Raw genomic sequence first — 17,814 nt, forward strand, 5'->3', positions numbered from 1 at the left:
GATGGTTTCAAAATCTTCTGTCCAGAAGCTTGACCAGGACCTATCACTAACTAAACAAATACAACAGACCCTTGTTAAAGACCAAGTAAATCTTAGGAAGAAGTTAGAAATATTAGAGAACAGCTCAAGGAATAATAATTTGAGATTAATTAACTTTCCAAGATTAACTATGGTAACTCCTAGGGAGATGCTTAGGAGATTCCTGGTGGAAATTCTACAAATTCCAGAGGAAACTTTGCCACCTTTTTCCCAAGTTTACTATTAACTCATAAAGGAGGGAATAAATTACAGATTAAAGTAACTGATCAAGCACTACTAAATGTATCGGAAATCTTGGATACATCAGACAGTGATATTGCTACACCATCTACAATGATATTAACATTAGCTCTTTCGATTGATAAAATGTGGTTATTGAGGCTTTTCTTCTAAAATAAACAGAAAGAATTTCTTGGGTGTAAAATTCAAATGTTTCCTAATCTTTCAAGGGAAACTCTAAGGCGTCATAGAGAATTTCTTCTCCTGAGACCAGGAGTCACTTCACTGGGGGCAACATTCTACTTGAGACACCCTTCAAGTGTATTATTTGCCACCGTTCAGTTAAATATGTTTTCTTTGAACCTCAACAATTAAGTGCTTTCTTGGCAATGTCTCGGCTGGATGAAGGAAAATCAAGTACTCAATAGTTATAGAAATGCTCCTACCTCAGCACTATCTGTAGTTATGTTGTTAATTATAATATATTTTACTTTATTTTCGTCTATGTGTAATCTTGGAATCTTAGATTGAGGACTTGAGTGACTTAATTAATTTTTCTTTTTCTTAATTTTAAACTTTCTTTGTAAATGGTATTAAGGTATGATTTACAATGTATGTAGTATTATTTCACTAATTCACTTTCTATACAAGTGCTTATTTACTTGGTTAGTAAATTATGAAACTTATAAATAAAAAAATAAAAAAAACTTCTGTCTGGCCTTGATGTTTCTCTTAGAGATCATAGGTTTCCTCCTTGCACACCTCCCATGCAAGTTAAATTTGTACAGTATCTTTCTGATTGTAGAGGCATGCAATTTCACATCAACAGACGGTAACGGTGACAGAGTTCAAAAAAGCGTGGGATGAACACAGAGGATCTAGAATCAGAAAATAATAGTAAATATTGAAGTACTGGGCAGACTTGCATGATCTGTGTCTGTATATGACCGTTTGGTGGAGGATGAGCTGGGGAGGGCTTCAATGGTTGGGAGGGTGTAGATGGACTGGAGTGAGCTTTGACGGAGACTTCAGTAGTTGGAACTTAAGAACAGTACCGGGCAGAGCTTTGGATTCTTGCCCAGCACCTTTTCTCCACTGTGGTCCACTAGAAACAGGAAGTCATGTCAGAGAGGGCAGGCCACAGTAGAGACAAGGGGCCAGCAACAGGCAGCTCTGTGAATCAGTGCTGCTGCCTGGCAACTTTTACAACAAATTAAAGGTAGAAATGGGGTGTGGGGAGGGGGGGGAAATAGGAATTGAAGAAAATGCCAATCCGGATGGGAGGAAGATAAAAGGAGTAGATGCTAGGGAAGGGGTGCGGCAGAGAGAACTGACTAGGTGGTAGGCTAGCTGGCAGCAAGATGCCACTCCCTCAAGAATGCTGCCTGAGGCCGCCACCTCAGTTGGCCTCATTATAGAGCCGCCTCTGGTTTATATATGAGGGGTGCTCACTAGTGGCTTCTCCAGACCTTTTGCCTCTCATCCATGAGACTTCAGAGATCCCACTAGTTTGTGTTTGTCTAGTATTTAGATCAGCTTGGTAGTAAAGAAACTCTTCAATATGGCTACTTCCACACTGTATAAGGAATAGTACTGAGGTAGATGTAAAAGCCAAAACAAAACTTTGTAACTTACTGTTTCTCCTCCTTTTCTTTATGGAAAAAAGGTATACATCCATCCCAAGCCCTGCTACCTGATTGTAATAGGTAAGATGAATTGGCATTAGTAGCAAATCCAATATGCTCCTTTTTAGCTGTCAGGGCTAGGGTAAAAGATAATTTCCCTTTAAAAACAACTGTCCTCTCAGTCTTTTGTATGGTATTGAGCTAAGTAGCTCTTCTATGGAAAATTACTAAATAAGGACTTATGCAGATTTCAGGGCACAGACCTTTATGTAGCACTTCAGGCTTTAGCAACACCTAGGCTACATATGTTGTTAAACACTGCGATAGACTTTAGATCTTACCCTAGATAATTTCATAATGTTGCAGTTTGTCATATATTATATACACCAGTATTTCTCAACATGTGGTACGCATACCCCTAGAGCAGTGGTCTCAAACTCAAACCCTTTGAAGACCACATTTCGGATTTGTAGGTAATTGGAGAGTTTCAGAAAAAATGTCTAATTAAAGAAATGACAATTTTGCATGTGGTAAAACTCTTTAAAGTTTATAAATCTTTCCTTTTGGCTGTCTTAATAATAATATAGTAATTAATAGCTAAAGAGACATATGATCAAGAAACTTTTATTTTACTTTTGTGATTGTGATAAACATACCGAGGGCCTCAAAATAGTACCTAGCAGGCCACATGTGGTCCCGGGGTGCAAGTTTGAGACCACTGCCCTAGGGGTACGTAAGCCGCTTGTACAGGGTACATGGTGCTTGCGCTGTATGTCTCCCAGCTTCCTTCTTCCATTGTGTCTATTGCAGTGCCAGTGCTGTATGTCTCCCTTCCTCCTGACGTCGCGTATTTCCCACCTTCCTTGTCTTCTCTCCCCAGCCTCCCTCCCTCCCCGATCAACAGCAGCAGCTCACTGTGATCTTTGCTAGGTCTGCCTGCTTCCAACGAACATAAGAACATAAGAATTGCCGCTGCTGGGTCAGACCAGTGGTCCATCATGCCCAGCAGTCCACTCACGCGGCGGCCCTTATGTCAAAGACCAGTGCCCTGACTGAGACTATCCCTATCAGGGTACGTCCTTGTTCAGCAGGAATTTGTCTAACTTTGTCTTAAATCCCTGAAGGGTGTTTTCCCCTATGACAGACTCCGGAAGAGCGTTCCAGTTTTCCACCACTCTCTGGGTGAAGAAGAACTTCCTTATATTCATACGGAATCTATCCCCTTTCAACTTTAGAGAGTGCCCTCTCGTTCTCCCCACCTTGGAGAGGGTGAACAACCTGTCTTTATCTACTAAGTCTATTACAGTGTTTATCTTCTTAATCTTCTTCCCCACCACGCATCCCATCCCTTCATAATTCCCTTTTCAGAAGTTTAGCGCCGTGGCCGTCATTCTGGACCGATGTTTTGTCTCTGTTTCCAGGTTGAAGTGGATCAAATTGTGATCGCTGTCCCAGTGTCCCTTCTACATCTACATCCTGTGCCGGTCCTCACAGCCCATTTAGAATTAAGTCCAGAATTGTGTTTCCTCTCGTGTTTTCCTTGACAAGTTGTTCCAGGAAGCAATCGCCTAAAGTTTCCAGGAACTTGGTCTCTCCTAGCACAGCCGGAGGTGCCGAGGTTCCATTCTATCCCTAGATAGTTGAAGTTGCATCATTGGAGGCAAGTCTGACTAGCAAAGACTGCCTGATGGAATCGCTGGCTCAGCAGTATCTCTCCTCTCCCTAGTGGCAGCTCACTGCGTGTTTTTAACTTCCCCACACAGCTGCCACTAGCATTCGTTTAGCTGCAGTTCCATCAGGCAGCCTCGGGGCCTTTGCTATGCTGGACCACCTTCGACGAAAGAGGAAGTTGCATCATCGGAGACAGGCTGGCCTAGCAAAAGCCCTGAGGCTGCCTAATGGAACTGCAGCTAAACTAATGCTAGAGGCAGCTACATGGGGAAGTTAAAAGCATGTAATGAGCTGCCGCTAGGGAGGGGAGAGGTACTGCTGGACAGGGAGAAGAGATACTTCTGAACATGGGGGAAGAAAGAAGAGTTACTGCTGGACATGGGGAAGGGAAAAGGGATACTGCTGGACAAGGGGGAGGGAAAGGGAAGGGAGAAGAGGGAATGAAGACTGGAGGAGAGGAAGTGTGCAGGAGGCAGAGAGAAAGAAATGTTGGACTGGTGGGAAGCAAGGAGAAATGTTGGATATGGCAGTAGAGGGAGTGGGAGAGATGCACCCTGAATCTTTCTCTCTCTTTCCCCACTCTCTTTGCAACAAGGGAGGGAATGAGAGAAGGACAGTGAGAGAGAGAGGGAGATATGTTGCCAATGGGGGTGGTGGAGAGAGGAAGAAAAGTTGAAGTTGAAGGGACAGAGAGAGATATTGGTTAGGGAAGGGAATGAAGTCCGGAGGAAAGGAAACATGCAGGAGACAGAAAGAAAGAAATATTGGATGCACAGTCAGAAGGAAGTGCAACCAGAGACTCATGAAATCACCAGACAACAAAAGTAGGAAAAATGATTTTATTTTTAATTTAGTGATCAAAATGTGTCCATTTTGAGAATTTTTATCTGCTGTCTATATTTTGCACTATGGGCTCCTTTTACTAAGGTGCGCTAGCGTTTTTAGCGCATGCACAAAATTACCGTGCGCTACACTTCTAGAATAATACCAGCTCAGTGCTGGCATTAAAGTCTAGTTCATGCTATTCCGCGCGTTAAAGCCCTAACGCACCTTAATAAAAGGAACCCTATTTTTCTATAGTTGTTCCTGAGGTGACATTGCATATTTTAAAGTCATCTGCCTTGATCTCTTTGAAAAAACCAAAATGAATATAAATGATAATTAAGATTTTCTCTGCATACAGTGTGCTTTGTGTTTTTTAAAATTTTGTGGTTACCATTATGTATTAATAAGATTATATTTTGTGTTTATGAAAAAATGGATAGAAGAAATTGCATTACAATTAGTACTGCTATTATGGATATGGGGTCAGGGGCGAGTCTGGGGCGGAGCTTGTTAGACTTAAGGGTTACTTGGCTTGAAGAAGTTGAGAAACACTATACACTATAAACTGTGATATGAATAAGACTATTCTTTTTTTTTATCTGTTTATTGGCAAAACAAAATGCATCAAGCAGCATACAACATGAACCACAGGAAAGAACAGAGTATATATAATCCAGGAATGTACAAAATCCAACAGCAAAAAAACCCAGCAAAACACTAAAAACATCGCAGAAAGAAAAGCAGCCAGATTGATTGCATTATGTGCAGTGGTATGAGCTTATTCTAACGAACAGATACATCGTGAATGCCATGGCGTTTAATCCCCACAACAAAACGAGATACATACGTCCACCCCTACCCCCTGCACCCCTTCAGCACCTTCCTTTCCCAGTCTCTGTGCTTTTGAGTGCAGAGATAGGAATGTCGACCACAGAACACAATAAGCTCTACGATTGGGCTACCCCCTCTAAAGCTTGAAGGATTCCTAGCCAGAAAAGCCGAAGTGTAGGGTATTCATCAAAATGATGAACCAGGGTGCCTGGAGCTCTCTAACAGCGGTCACAGAGGTCATCCTCCCAAAGTCTCATCTGCTTGCCCCTACACTTAGTGATATAGGCTTGATGCAGCACCCTAAGTGGAATTTCATGAAGGCCCATGTTGGGAGTGATGCAAAAGGCTTGGACAAAACCATCAGACAGCTCCTCCTCCATGAGAGATTCCCCCAACAGGGAAGCTCAGGAAGTGGCTAGTTGACGGAAGGAGGGCAATGGGCAATATTCCCTACCCAAGGCATACCAAGTTGCCAGTCTATTGTGGGAGCAGACATGTGCAAGAGAAATTGGTCCAACTGAGTGAAACTGTTGGGGTGCCCAGAACATCTCCTAAGAGTCGTGCAGTAGTGACAAAGCTGCAGATATTGGGGAAAAAACACTGTTGCGTCAAGCCTGACCGCTGCCGAGCCTGCTGAAAGGAAGGAAAGACACCCCCATCTAAACCACACAGATGTCCAGTGTATCAACAGCTCCCCACTTCCCAATCCATAAAGGTCTGCCCTCCGTGACCTGCCAGGAACTCAGGTTTGGCCCAAATCTCTCCAAAAGGTGATAACCCCACTGCGCCTCCAACCCTGGCTCTCTACCAAGCCCAGGCCATCCACAAAGCTTCAGCAGGGCTGGCAGACCACCCCTCCCAGCCCTCCTAAAATGGAGTACATTGAACACTGAATAGGGGCTTGCATAGGTAAACCAGAAACCTGGTGGCACAAAGTGAGGAACACTCATGTGGTGCTCGTGACCCAACAAAGCAAGGCCACCACATTGTATAAGCGAAGTTCTGGTAAATTGATCCCGTCCCTCCTCCATCCTTGGACAAGCTTCGAATATAAGATTCGAGCCCGGAGGAACTTCCAGATAAAGGAACTGATTAATCCTCGGTTTACCCCCTTATCCTTGATTCCTTACTAGTTCCTCAAAGTGGCAACATTTGTAAAGAGTATAACAATTTGGGCAATAATAATAATAATAATAATAATTTTATTTCTTGTATAAGACCATTTTTACCAGGGTTACCCTCCCCAAAAAGGACAATGGGAGTTCCCTCCACTAGACACACAAAGCCTTGAGGTGATCGAGCTTGTCCGCTATATTCAACTTATAAGTCCTCTGGAGATCCGAGTGCAGATATATACCAAGGTATTTAAGAGTGCCCGTGGACTACGCAAGGGAAAACGCAGAGTCGCACTGTGATGGCAGCCAGCAGAAACTGCCAGCGCCTTCGACTTCTCAAAATTTAATTTTTAGTCCAGAAAAGGAGCCAAATTGGTGGATAAGAGCTACCGATCTAGGAATCATCACTTTAGCATTACCCACAAATAACAACATATCGGCGAATAGATTTATTGTATAGTCAGTAGAGCCAATACATATGCCGTCAATTGTGACTGATTGTTAGTAGCTAAAGGCTCTAAGGATAACACAGAAAGAATGGGTGAGAACACACAGCCCTGCCAAGTGCCCCTGCCCAACGAGAAGCTGTGGGACAACCCACCATTAACAAGAATTTGAGCAGTAGGATCTCTATACAAAGCCCGAATGCCAGTCAGGAAACTACCCATGATGCCAAATTGAGGCAGAAGCCAAAAGAGATCATCCCACAAGATTTTGTCAAATGCCTTTTCGGCGTCAAGGCTCGCAAAGATAGTATCATCTGGGTGGAGTTCCTGGGCCAGAAGAACCGCAAGCGCTCACAGAATATTAGTGAATGCATCTGTCCCAGGAACAAACCCCGCCTGATCTGAGTGAATGAGAAGCAGCAGCACCCTACCAAGGCGCTTAACCATTATGGAAGCAAAGATTTTGATGTCCTGATTAACAGGGATATAGGCCAGTATGACCCTACAAGTTCTGCATCCCTACCTGGCTTTGGCTACTATGTTAGCATGAGTTAGCCAGCCTTCCACCTGCCCAGATGTACAGAGAGCCCCACAACCCTCTTGAAAACTACGAGTTAGCCTCCCCCCCCCCCAAGATTTTGTAGAATTCAGCCCCCAGGCCATCCAGCCCCAGAGCTTTGGCCAACTTAAGCTCTTAACCACACCAAGAAATTCTTTCCTTAGCAACAGGAGCATTTAGAGATTCCTGCTACTCGTGATCCAGACAGGGCAGCTCCAAGATCATCTGTTTCACTCCCCGCTGCCGTACCAAGCCTGCCAGCAATGTATTCACTTTGTTGCACCACCTATGTAGCCAGTATATATAAAGCTGAATATCACCAGTCGCCCGCTGGGTCAATGAAACATTAATCCGCTTTTTCACCTTCAAATACTGCAACCTGCCGACTTGGAACCCCTGGAACACACCAGCTGCCCCCTCAAAGCCAAAAGCTGCTTGCTCAAATCGAATAATTCTTTATCCTGCTCCTAACGTATGCACACACTATATGCCAGAATATGCCCCCTCATAACGGCTTTCCCCATTTCCCAATATATAGCAGCCGAAAAAGCATCTAGCCTGTATCTGTTTTTCATGCTCGCAACCTTCGTATTTAGGGTGCCAGTCAGGTCCTCTTGCCAGGAAACTCTCCTCTGCCAGTTGTATTCGTGCTGCATGACCGGCAACACTCTTTCAACTCATCCAAAACCGCATGAACCTTGGATAGTATGTCTGCAAGAGTGCACGTGATTTCCTTGATGGCTGCGTCCTGGAGCTGAACTACTGGCAGAGCCACTGCATTGGATGCACTGGGGGACACCATCTTGCCGAGAGGCGCACTAGTGCCGCAGGGATTTTGCCGGCATACCACTCCCACGGGAAGAGCAAACTTCCAAACAGCACTTTCCCAGGAGTACACTATACTCTGAAAAACCAGCTGCCGATGTAATAGCTGATGCAGGGGAGAGAAGGCTCCAGGCGTCTGATGAGGTTGCTGCCATCACATGACTCCCGAATAGACTATTTCTAAACTTATGAGAGACCAGACTGATTTGCATTCGCAGAAGTGTATAAACCAAACATGGTTGGGGAAAAAAACAGTATAGCAATAATTAATTTCATTTGTCCTTCCATCCAAGACCACAATTACTTGTATTCAATTGTGCCAGCTGGCTTGAAATTTGGGGGCAAAAGACATTTGTTGTTGTACAGATTTCCCTATTGAAAAGATGAGATTCTGGTTATGTGCAATAAGGGAGCATCCAAAAGTACTAGAAAATTCCAGGATATGTATTACTATTAATTATTTCTATAGCACTATCAGATGTAAGCAGTATTGTTTTCACGTCCTTTCTTTTCAGTTGTTCTTTATGTACAAAACCCTTTTCTTCTGTTCCATTTTATTGTTCAGGTTTTGTTGTAGCGTTCTTCTGGGAATCCGTAACATTTTGTTTCCTGTTTTCTAATTAATATTATTTATTGAAAGCTTTTATACCTTTACTAATAACAGAGCTTCTAAAAAGATTTCTGAAAAAAAATTCTAATCACTTTTTGGGGTTTTGTTTTTTTTGTCTAACCTGCAGTGTAATAAGATACACAGTGGCCTTCGTTCGGGCATTGTTGTCCTTGGTAATGGGAAAGGCATCCTCCGTAGCAATCAAATCTATGGAAATAAAGAAGCTGGCATTTATATTTTGTACAATGGGAACCCTATTGTGAGGTAGGTAATGAAGTCCTTTCTTCTTCCTTCACCCCATACTCCTTCAGCTTCAGATTTTGATGTCTCTCTATGATTTTGCACAACTATTGCCTTGCAGATCTGTGCACCTATCTTATACAAGAAAACCTTTTCTGCTTTGTGTCATAGCTTTCAACATACAGGTCCTTCCAGTGTGCAAGCCTTTCATCCTGCTGTCTCACTAAAAAATCTGATTGATATCTATAGTTGTTCAGAAGCAAGAAAGACAACAAAAGTGATATTCAGTCATGTGACAAATGAATAATTTAAAACATCTTAGACATTTCAAATTATATGTATAATCAACAGTGCTATCAATTAGGTATTGCCAAATATCCACCTATAACTTGAAATTCCAAGAGGAGTCACTGACCCACAATAGCTTAGTACTAGAGGTTAGTGATTCCTATGGTAAATTTGAGAGCGAATCAAAAATTAAGGGAAATTGTTAAATTACGTGATAACCGAAACAGAGCTAGCAAAATGTGACATATGTATTCGGAGTCTGTCATAGGGGAAAACACCCTCCAGGAATTCAAGACAAAGTTAGGCAAGTTCCTGCTGAACAATGACACATGCTGATAGGGCTAGTCTTGGCTATGGCGCTGGTCTTAGACCAGAGGGCCGCCACGTGAGCAAACTGCTGGCAATGAACTACTGGAAAAGCGGAGACTCAGAGGATACATGATAGTGACTTTCAAGATCATGAGAGGTATCGAGAAGGTAGACAGAGATAGATTCTTCAGACTAATGGGGATCACAAGTACAAGGGGGCACTTGGAGAAGCTGAAAGGGGACAGGTTTAGAACCAATGCTAGGAAGTTCTTTTTCACTCAGAGGGTGGTGGACACATGGAACGAACTGCCGGAGGTTGTGATAGGACAGAGTACACTACAGGGTTTTAAAGAAGGATTGGATAAATTCCTGAAAGATAGGGGGATTGAGGGATACAGATAGAGGTAGAGATGGGATATAGAGAGAGTATAGATAGAGACCAAGGGGATTTAAGGGTTCAGACAATGATCACCGTACAGGTCATGGGCCTGATGGACCGCCGCGGGTGTGGACTGCTGGGCGCGATGGACCTCTGGTCTGACCCAGCAGAGGCAACTTCTTATGTTCTTATGATGGACCACTGGTCTGACCCAGCAGCAGCAATTGTTATGTTCTTATACATTGCTTGTTGGATAGTTAGTCCACGCACAGTGCAGCGTTTGACCTTTAGTCGTGTGGCAGCCACTAGGTCAGAAACATGGACACTTCATTGCAAAATTGCACCATTGAAGAACAATGCTCAGTAGTGCCCTCTTCCAAGAAAATCACATTAACCTTGTTTTGGGATATGACGGGGCCTATCCTGGTGCATTTTCAAGCGAATGGGTAAACATTGAACAGTGAAAATTACTATGCATTGCTGTGAAATGAACTTAAATCTGCAATTTGCAGCAAAAGAAGAATGTTGTCCAAAACAGTCTTACTGCACCATGACAATGCACATTTCCAAACAACAGCAGCGACAGAAAAGACAGTGCAACATATTGGGTTTGAATGCCTTCCACATCCTCCTTACAGCCCAAATCTGGCACCTAGCAATTATCACATCTTTGATTCACTGAAGGAAATGCTGAGAAGTCGCAGATTCACCTCTGCTGATGAAGTAAAGGAAGTGCAGCTCACCAGGCTTCAGGAGCAGCCAAAAAACTTCTCTGTAGGAATGCAGAAGATAGTTGAACAATACAAGAAATGTGCCATCTTGCATGGGGACCATGCGGAAAAGTGATATGTTCAATTGCTTACAGTTACTTCCATTAAAGCCATTAAATGTATTTTGCCTTTACTTTTTGATTTACCCTCATATAAATTTGGTTTTCTGCAGCTGGAAACACAGTATACAGTAACCCTAAATCAGGCACTCTGATGTAAGCAGCTGTCCAGGCCTACTTCGGTAATGAGACCTCGCACGCTATATACTGGTTTCAATAAGTATATATTTATTTAATCAAGCAGTAACAGCTTACAGGAATAAATCATTCAGCATATAGCGTAACAGAAGGTGATCTCCAGGCCTGAAGATCCTCAGGAGTCTGTTCTGCCCTCTCCCTTCTAAAGGCCTGGTTTTTATACATTTCTTAGTGGCCAACACCACGTTGGCCTAGATCACATGATACTTTCTTATTGGCTATTTTCCTATGCACTACTGCATAACTACATTCATTTATTGGCTGTTTTCACCTGTGTCATATTATATGTTCGCCCTGTTTTCCGTAAGACCTAACCTTTTCCCCGAAATGCCTGTTTCCAAACCATATTAGCATTTCCGAGCACAAGACCCCCTCCCAGTCTGCAAATATCTATTAGATGATATTTCTTGTGAATTCTATCTTCTGAGAATTCTGTCTTCGGACCATGGTCTGTTTATCTCTTCATGGTATCTGGCTGGGCGGGCCTTGGTATAAAACCACAGCTAACCCACAGCCTCAGGACCTGTTTCTTTTTCTCTAGTTTTACTGCTACAGTAGCTAATTGAACTTATAAAACAGCGCATTTCCCCATCTTTGCATGCTCTTTAGTCAATGGTGAAATATCTTTCCACAGTTAATCTACTGTTTCTATCATCTGCAGAGATAGATAAGGTAGATGTCAGTTGCAGGGGGTGAGGGCAGTTTTTCTGTAAAGAGAAAAGTGATCTTTGTCTTTTTTCCTATCCCACTTCACCTGGTTTAATAATGTCAGGACTTACAGGGATTTATCCCACTTCACCTGGTTTACTAATGTCAGGACTTACAGGGATTTTTCCAGAGCTTCCATGCTTTATCTTCCTCCTTCTCTCAACTCTTATATGTTTAAAGAGTCTAGTAGTGGAATGCACCTTTATACCATCCCCTAACAAGGAGGTGAAAAACTTCAAGCCATTCTTTCAATATATTAAGAGGAAATGACCCATGAAGGAAGTGGTGGGCCGATGACCATGGAATGAAGGGAGTGCTAAAGGAGGACAAAGCCATCGCTGACAAACTGAACACATTTTTTGCATCTGTATTTACCGAAGAGGATATATACAACATACCGGATGGAAGAGGTCTGTAGCCTGCAGGCACATGTTTTGCATGATTCTTGTTTGGCCAGCCTGCATTAACAGTCCAGAAGTCTCAGGTACCATTCCCTTGAGAGCAGGCTCACCCCAGGTTTTGTCCGGAATGGGCTTGAGCATAGACTGTGCGGCTTCTATGGTGGTTTTGTACCAGGATTGGAGCTGACTGCATTCTACCCCCCACCCAATGTCATTTGGGCTCTGGTGGGGGTCTGAGGATCTGGGCCCTCAGGATAGTGGATGGCAGTCAGAAAAAACAAGCTGGTTTTCTTTTGTCAGGCTTGTCTGAGGCAGAAATCTTCTCATAACTTCTGACTATAGGTTCTTTGTTAGCAGCTCCCAGTATCCAGCATGGCAGAGTGAGTAAGGCTGTTACATCCTATGGGAAAATTGAGGGGGGGTCCTTAGAAGTTAATTTTAAAGGTTTCTGAGGCTAAGGACAGGGTCCCCCACCTCTAAAAAAACCCCTTCTCTGAATGTTTGGTGTTTCATTTTTGCCTCCACAGGCCATTTAAAATCACTATTGTAGCGCAATCTTGGATTTCCCGATTTGATTTTAAAAGCCTTTTTCTGCCTCAGAACCCCTCATTTTTTAATTTAAAAGGGCATAGATGCACTCCTCAAGTAGAGATTATTTGGATTCATGTCAGAATTTGCAGTGGGAGCCTCTCCAAGGGGGCTTGGGGGTCATTGTTCCACGTGCGGCAGGAGCTTCAGGCTTCACCCCTTCTCATGCCTCTGGGGGAGTTGTTGCCAATATGGAACATTTCCTGGGCCAGAAATTTTGTCTGGAGTCAGAAAATATGGATATACCATGATGCTGCTAAGATTACTCAAGAACGGAGGAAAGAATTTCTTTCTTTGCGTCAAGAAACAACTACCATATTTTTTGGACCATGAGATGCACTTTTTCTACCCCCAAAAAAGGGGTGCATCTTATGGGCAGAATACCTTTTGTAGTGGTGGTCCAGCACCACTCCGGGATGGCTACCTATGTCTTTAGCTAGTAGAGCGACGCAGGAGTGTGACCTTTGCAGTTCCTGCCTGGTCCCGCGCCGCTCTGTGATTGGCTGCACTGGCACCAGTCCACGAACCGGCAGTTGAAGAACATTGGGCTAAGTCATGGGCCAGACTCTGCCCATCTCCACCCAATCTCCGCCCCATAATAGTACTAATTGTAACACCATTTTTTTCCATTCATTTTTCATATATACACACACACAATATAATCGTATTAACAACACATAATGGTTAACCACAAAATTAAAATACACAAAGCACATTGTATGCTTCTCAACATTCATTCCTACCAGAAATCAGATAACCCCATGCAAATGCAGGACCAAAAACTAAAAGTACTAATATTTATAAATAAACCCTAAGATGCAAGACTCTGCAAGCAGTACAACCCCAGAGGAAAAGAAACAAAGGCATTTCTTCCTGAACAGACAGCAAATGTAAATCAATCACTAAATTAAAAAAATAAAATCATTCCCCCTACTGTAGTTGTCTCTCTCCCTCCATGCTGTGCCTTGCCTTCTGGCCTGCCCAAAGGTGTTATGTTTGGATCGGCTCCCTCTGTCTAAGTGCTGCAATGCACAAAGCTATGGGCAGCAGCTCCTCGCGCTTCCCGCGCCTCATCTGGAAGCCTTCCCTCTGATGTTGCGATGTCAGAGAGAAGGCTTCCGGTTCAGGTGCAGGACACATGTAGGAGCCTCTTCCCACGGCTTTGTGCACTGCAGCACTCAGGAAGAGGGAGCCGGCCCGAAGACAACGCCATATTGATAGCACCGTGGACCGGCGGTTGAAGAACACTGTCTTGGGCCCGATGCATGGGCCAGCTCTGTGGGCTGGCAGGAAATTCCTGCGGACTGGCACCGGTCTGTGGACTGGCGGTTGAAGAACACTGGGCCAGGCGGTCTTCAAGATTTATGTCCATATAGACAGTGTTCTCCCTAGGGCCTTTTAGCTGGGCGGTCCGCCCAGCTAATTTAAACGAGCGCCCGGCTATCATCTGCTGCTGCCACCGCTGCTGAACATTTTAAAAAAACACAAAAAACCCCAGCTTGGAGATTTCAGCCCATAGCAAACTTATGCTCCGGGGCTCTATTGGGGGAAATGCTGCCGGGTCCTGCCTTCGCGAAAATAGAAAGTAGGCAGGACCCGGCAGCAAGAAGAGCAAATGCTTCACTAACCTGTCTCCCGCCTTAGCCCATAGTGAACGCTTGCTTCAGGGCTCTCAACATGTGCGTGCCGGCTTCCCTTCTTCCCCCCCCCGGACATAACTTCTGGTTTCGGAGGGAAGAGAAGGGAAGCCGGCACGCACATATTGAGAGCCCTGAAGCAAGCGTTCGCTAAGGGCTAAGGCAGGAGACAGGTTAGTGAAGCATTTGCTCTTCTTGCTGCCGGGTCCTGCCTACTTTCTGTTTCCGCGAAGGTAGGATCCGGCAGCATTTCCCCCAATAGGTCGATCGCGATCTTGGGCCGATCAGCCTTCCTCTCCCCGACGGCAGAATTGATGTCGGGGAGAGGAATGCTGGTCGGCCGAAGCAGGGAGAGCTTGGGGCGGCATCAGTTTTCAGGCCTGTTATTGCTGGTGGTTTGGGTCCTGGTCCCCGATGGCAGTGACAATGGCTTGGGGGAGGGCAGGGAGAAAGAAAGAAAAAGAGCAGGCAGGGAGACAGAAGGAAAGAAGAGAAACAGAAAAAAAAGAAAGGGAGGCAGAGAGAAAGAAAGGGCAGGGAGAGAAGAAGGAAAAGTTGGCAGAGGGAATGAGGTCTGGAGGAGAGGAAGCATACAGGCTAAAAGAAGGGAAGAAAGATTGGATGCACAGTCAGAAGAAGAAAGTGCAACCAGAGACTCATTAAATCACCAGACAAGGTAAGAAAAATGATTTTATTTTAAATTTAGTGCTCAAAATGTGTCTGAATTTATATCTGCTGTCTGTATTTTACACTAAGGTCCCCTTTTACTAAACCGCAATAGCGGTTTTTAGCGCAGGGAACCTATGAGCGTCGAGAGCAGCGCTGGGCATTCAGCGCAGCTCCCTGCACTAAAAACTGCTATCATGGTTTAGTAAAAAGGGAGGGGGGCATTTGTCTATTTTTGTATGGTTGTTACTGAGGTGACCGTGCATAGAGTCATTTGCTTTGACCTCTTTGAAAAAAACCCGGAATAGGAATGATAATTAACATTTTCTATGCGTACAGTGTGCTTTGTGTTTTTTAAAAATTTTATTGTTGGTAGATCATTTTGATTTGGTCATTTTAAAAGTAGCTCGCAAGCCCAAAAAGTGTGGGCACCCCTGCTCTAGAACATCGCTCCTTAGTTTTATCAAGTGGTGCAGTGAGGGGCCAGCACTTTACATCTTATCACCTCATTCTTTCTTTTTTTCTACTCATGTACAGCACAGTTCTTTATTCTAAGCAGCTCTGGCACTAACAGTACTATGGATGCCTTATGCTACTTTCACTACCACTTGCAGTCAGGTTCGGCATTTTATCATGGTTTTGGTTTTTTATTTAGTTTTTCACCGGTATTTTCATTTATTTATTAAAGCAGTACTTTTTAACAGCCCGATGCCCCTCCCCTATCAGTGTGCATTCAATCCACTGCCGACACTTTTTTGGCGCCTCTTTCAACAGATCAAATATCATAGCCCCACTGTTGCGTGTTCACAATTATTCTGCGTACGAGTTTATCTCATCAGTGCAGAGACCTTTTCGTTGAGTCCATTTTACTCTCCCTTTTTTACTTTCCCGAGAGCTGTGGTTTTATTCTTTGGTTTTAAAAGAAGCTCATTTGAACAATAATTTAGATCTTTCCCAGGTTTCACTTTTCATCTACCCGGTCTTTTCTGGTTTCCTTTCTATAGTCTGCTTTTCGTCTGGAGAGTTTTGAGTTTAGAATTACATTTTATGACATATTTTTGTGGTTATAATTTTATGACATGTCTAAATCGGTCAAGTTATCCATTCTTTTTATTATTTTTTGTCCCCTCATACAGTGGCAGACCGCCCCAGGTGCCAGCCTTAGGGGGGTACACAGCCGGCTGGATTCAGAACCTTCCAAGCTGCTCTAAATGGCACTTATTCCGAAGCAGAATCGGCAGCCAAACTGAAGTGCAGGAAGTCCTACGATGACTGCATTTGCCGCCTCTGCCTCCGGAAGACGTAAGTGGCGTCGGAAGGGGTGGACTGGCAGCTGCAGTCATTGCAGAACCTTGCCAAAACTCCCTGCGTCTGCAGGCCTACCCCCTCCAACATCACTTACATCTTCCAGAGGCAGAGGCAACAGAAGCAGTCATCATGGGACCTTGCTGGTTTGTAGGGAGAGAGGAGCATAGAAGGGTGGTAGAGGGAGAAAAAGGGGGTCAGGATGGTAAGGAATGTGGTGGAGGGAGAGAAAGGGGGCAGATGCTGATGGAATTGGTGTGCAGGGAAAGGAGAGAGAGACATAAGGGGGAAGGATACTGGATGGAATTGGGTTGGAGGGAAAGAAAGGGGGCAGATGCTGATGGAAGTGGGGGGAAGGGAGAGGAGAGAGTGAAATGCCAGACCATGGGCGTGTGGGAGAGGGAAGGGAAGAACAGGAGAGAGATGCCAGACCATTGGAGGAGGGAAGGGAAGAAGATGGATGCAAGAATAATAGGGGTGAAGGGAGAGATGGAAGGGGAATACAAGGAGAGAAGATGCCATATAGAAGGGGCAGAGAGAGGGTAGACAGTGGATGAAAGGAAGAGAGTGACAAGACTATGAGGAAAGCAGAAACCAGAGAAGACAATGTAGAAAAAATTATATTTATTTTTTTTGCTTTAGGGGAGATGCATCGCTGTTTCTGTGGTGTTGCATTGTATACAGAGTCCAGCTTCTTGGTGGTTCAATTTAACCTTTGTCTACGTTTTTCTATTTTATCCCCCTTTTACAAAACTGTAGAGCGTTTTTTTAGCACCGGCCATGGTAGTAATTGCTCAGAATTCTATGAGAGTCTGAGCTGTTACCACCATGGCTAAAAACCACATTATAGTTTTGTAAAAGGGAGAGGGGTTAGTTTGTGATTACATATTCCATACTAGGCGAAGGTGTTTTCTGTGTTCTGTGTGTTCGAAAGACATGGTTTTCAGTTAGGATTGACTGTGTAGGATTGATCTGTACTAGACTGGCTTGTTTAGTTTTGCAATAGGTGTATTGATGTTGTACTGCTCACTGCAGTATGTAAGATGCTGCCTTTTCCTAGGTACACTCTTGTGTGATGTGTGGATTGTTATAAAAATCATGTTTTTCATACAGATGGGGGGGTTTAAAAAAATGATGGGCCTCGGGTGTCACATATGCTAGGTACACCACTGCCTTCATAGTATATATCTAATCCACAAGCCTGCTTTTAGGACCTACAGGGTATGTATCCCTCTGATTCATGACAATTTCACTTCTCTTGTTATCTTATCCATTCTTTTTATTATACAACTGCCCAGATAAGCATCAGTCTTTGACGTGATTGGACCTTGAAAACTAACGGCAACAGTGTTCTCCCCAGAAATTTTTTCCAGCCATGAAAACTATTTGCTGCATTTAGTGTGCCACAAAAAACATTTGCTCCGTTTAGTGTGCCGGAGTTAAAAAAGTTTGAGAGACGCTGCTCTATACCATTTGAAAGAGGGCAAATATTTAATTATTC

At 43.9% G+C, this 17,814-nt stretch overlaps 1 protein-coding gene across 3 annotated transcripts in view; it reads left to right on the forward strand.

Moving 5' to 3' along the window:
* FBXO10 (F-box protein 10) overlaps positions 1-17,814 on the forward strand; it is a 302,591-nt gene that overhangs the window by 183,718 nt on the left and 101,059 nt on the right. For all 3 annotated transcript variants that reach the window (XM_033917276.1, XM_033917274.1, XM_033917277.1), the window contains one exon: positions 8,893-9,029. In XM_033917276.1, coding sequence (XP_033773167.1) covers positions 8,893-9,029 — 137 coding nt within the window. The remainder of the gene's footprint in view (positions 1-8,892; positions 9,030-17,814) is intronic.

Source organism: Geotrypetes seraphini, chromosome 1 (assembly GCF_902459505.1).
Source record: "Geotrypetes seraphini chromosome 1, aGeoSer1.1, whole genome shotgun sequence".
Taxonomy (NCBI): Eukaryota; Metazoa; Chordata; class Amphibia; order Gymnophiona; family Dermophiidae; genus Geotrypetes; species Geotrypetes seraphini.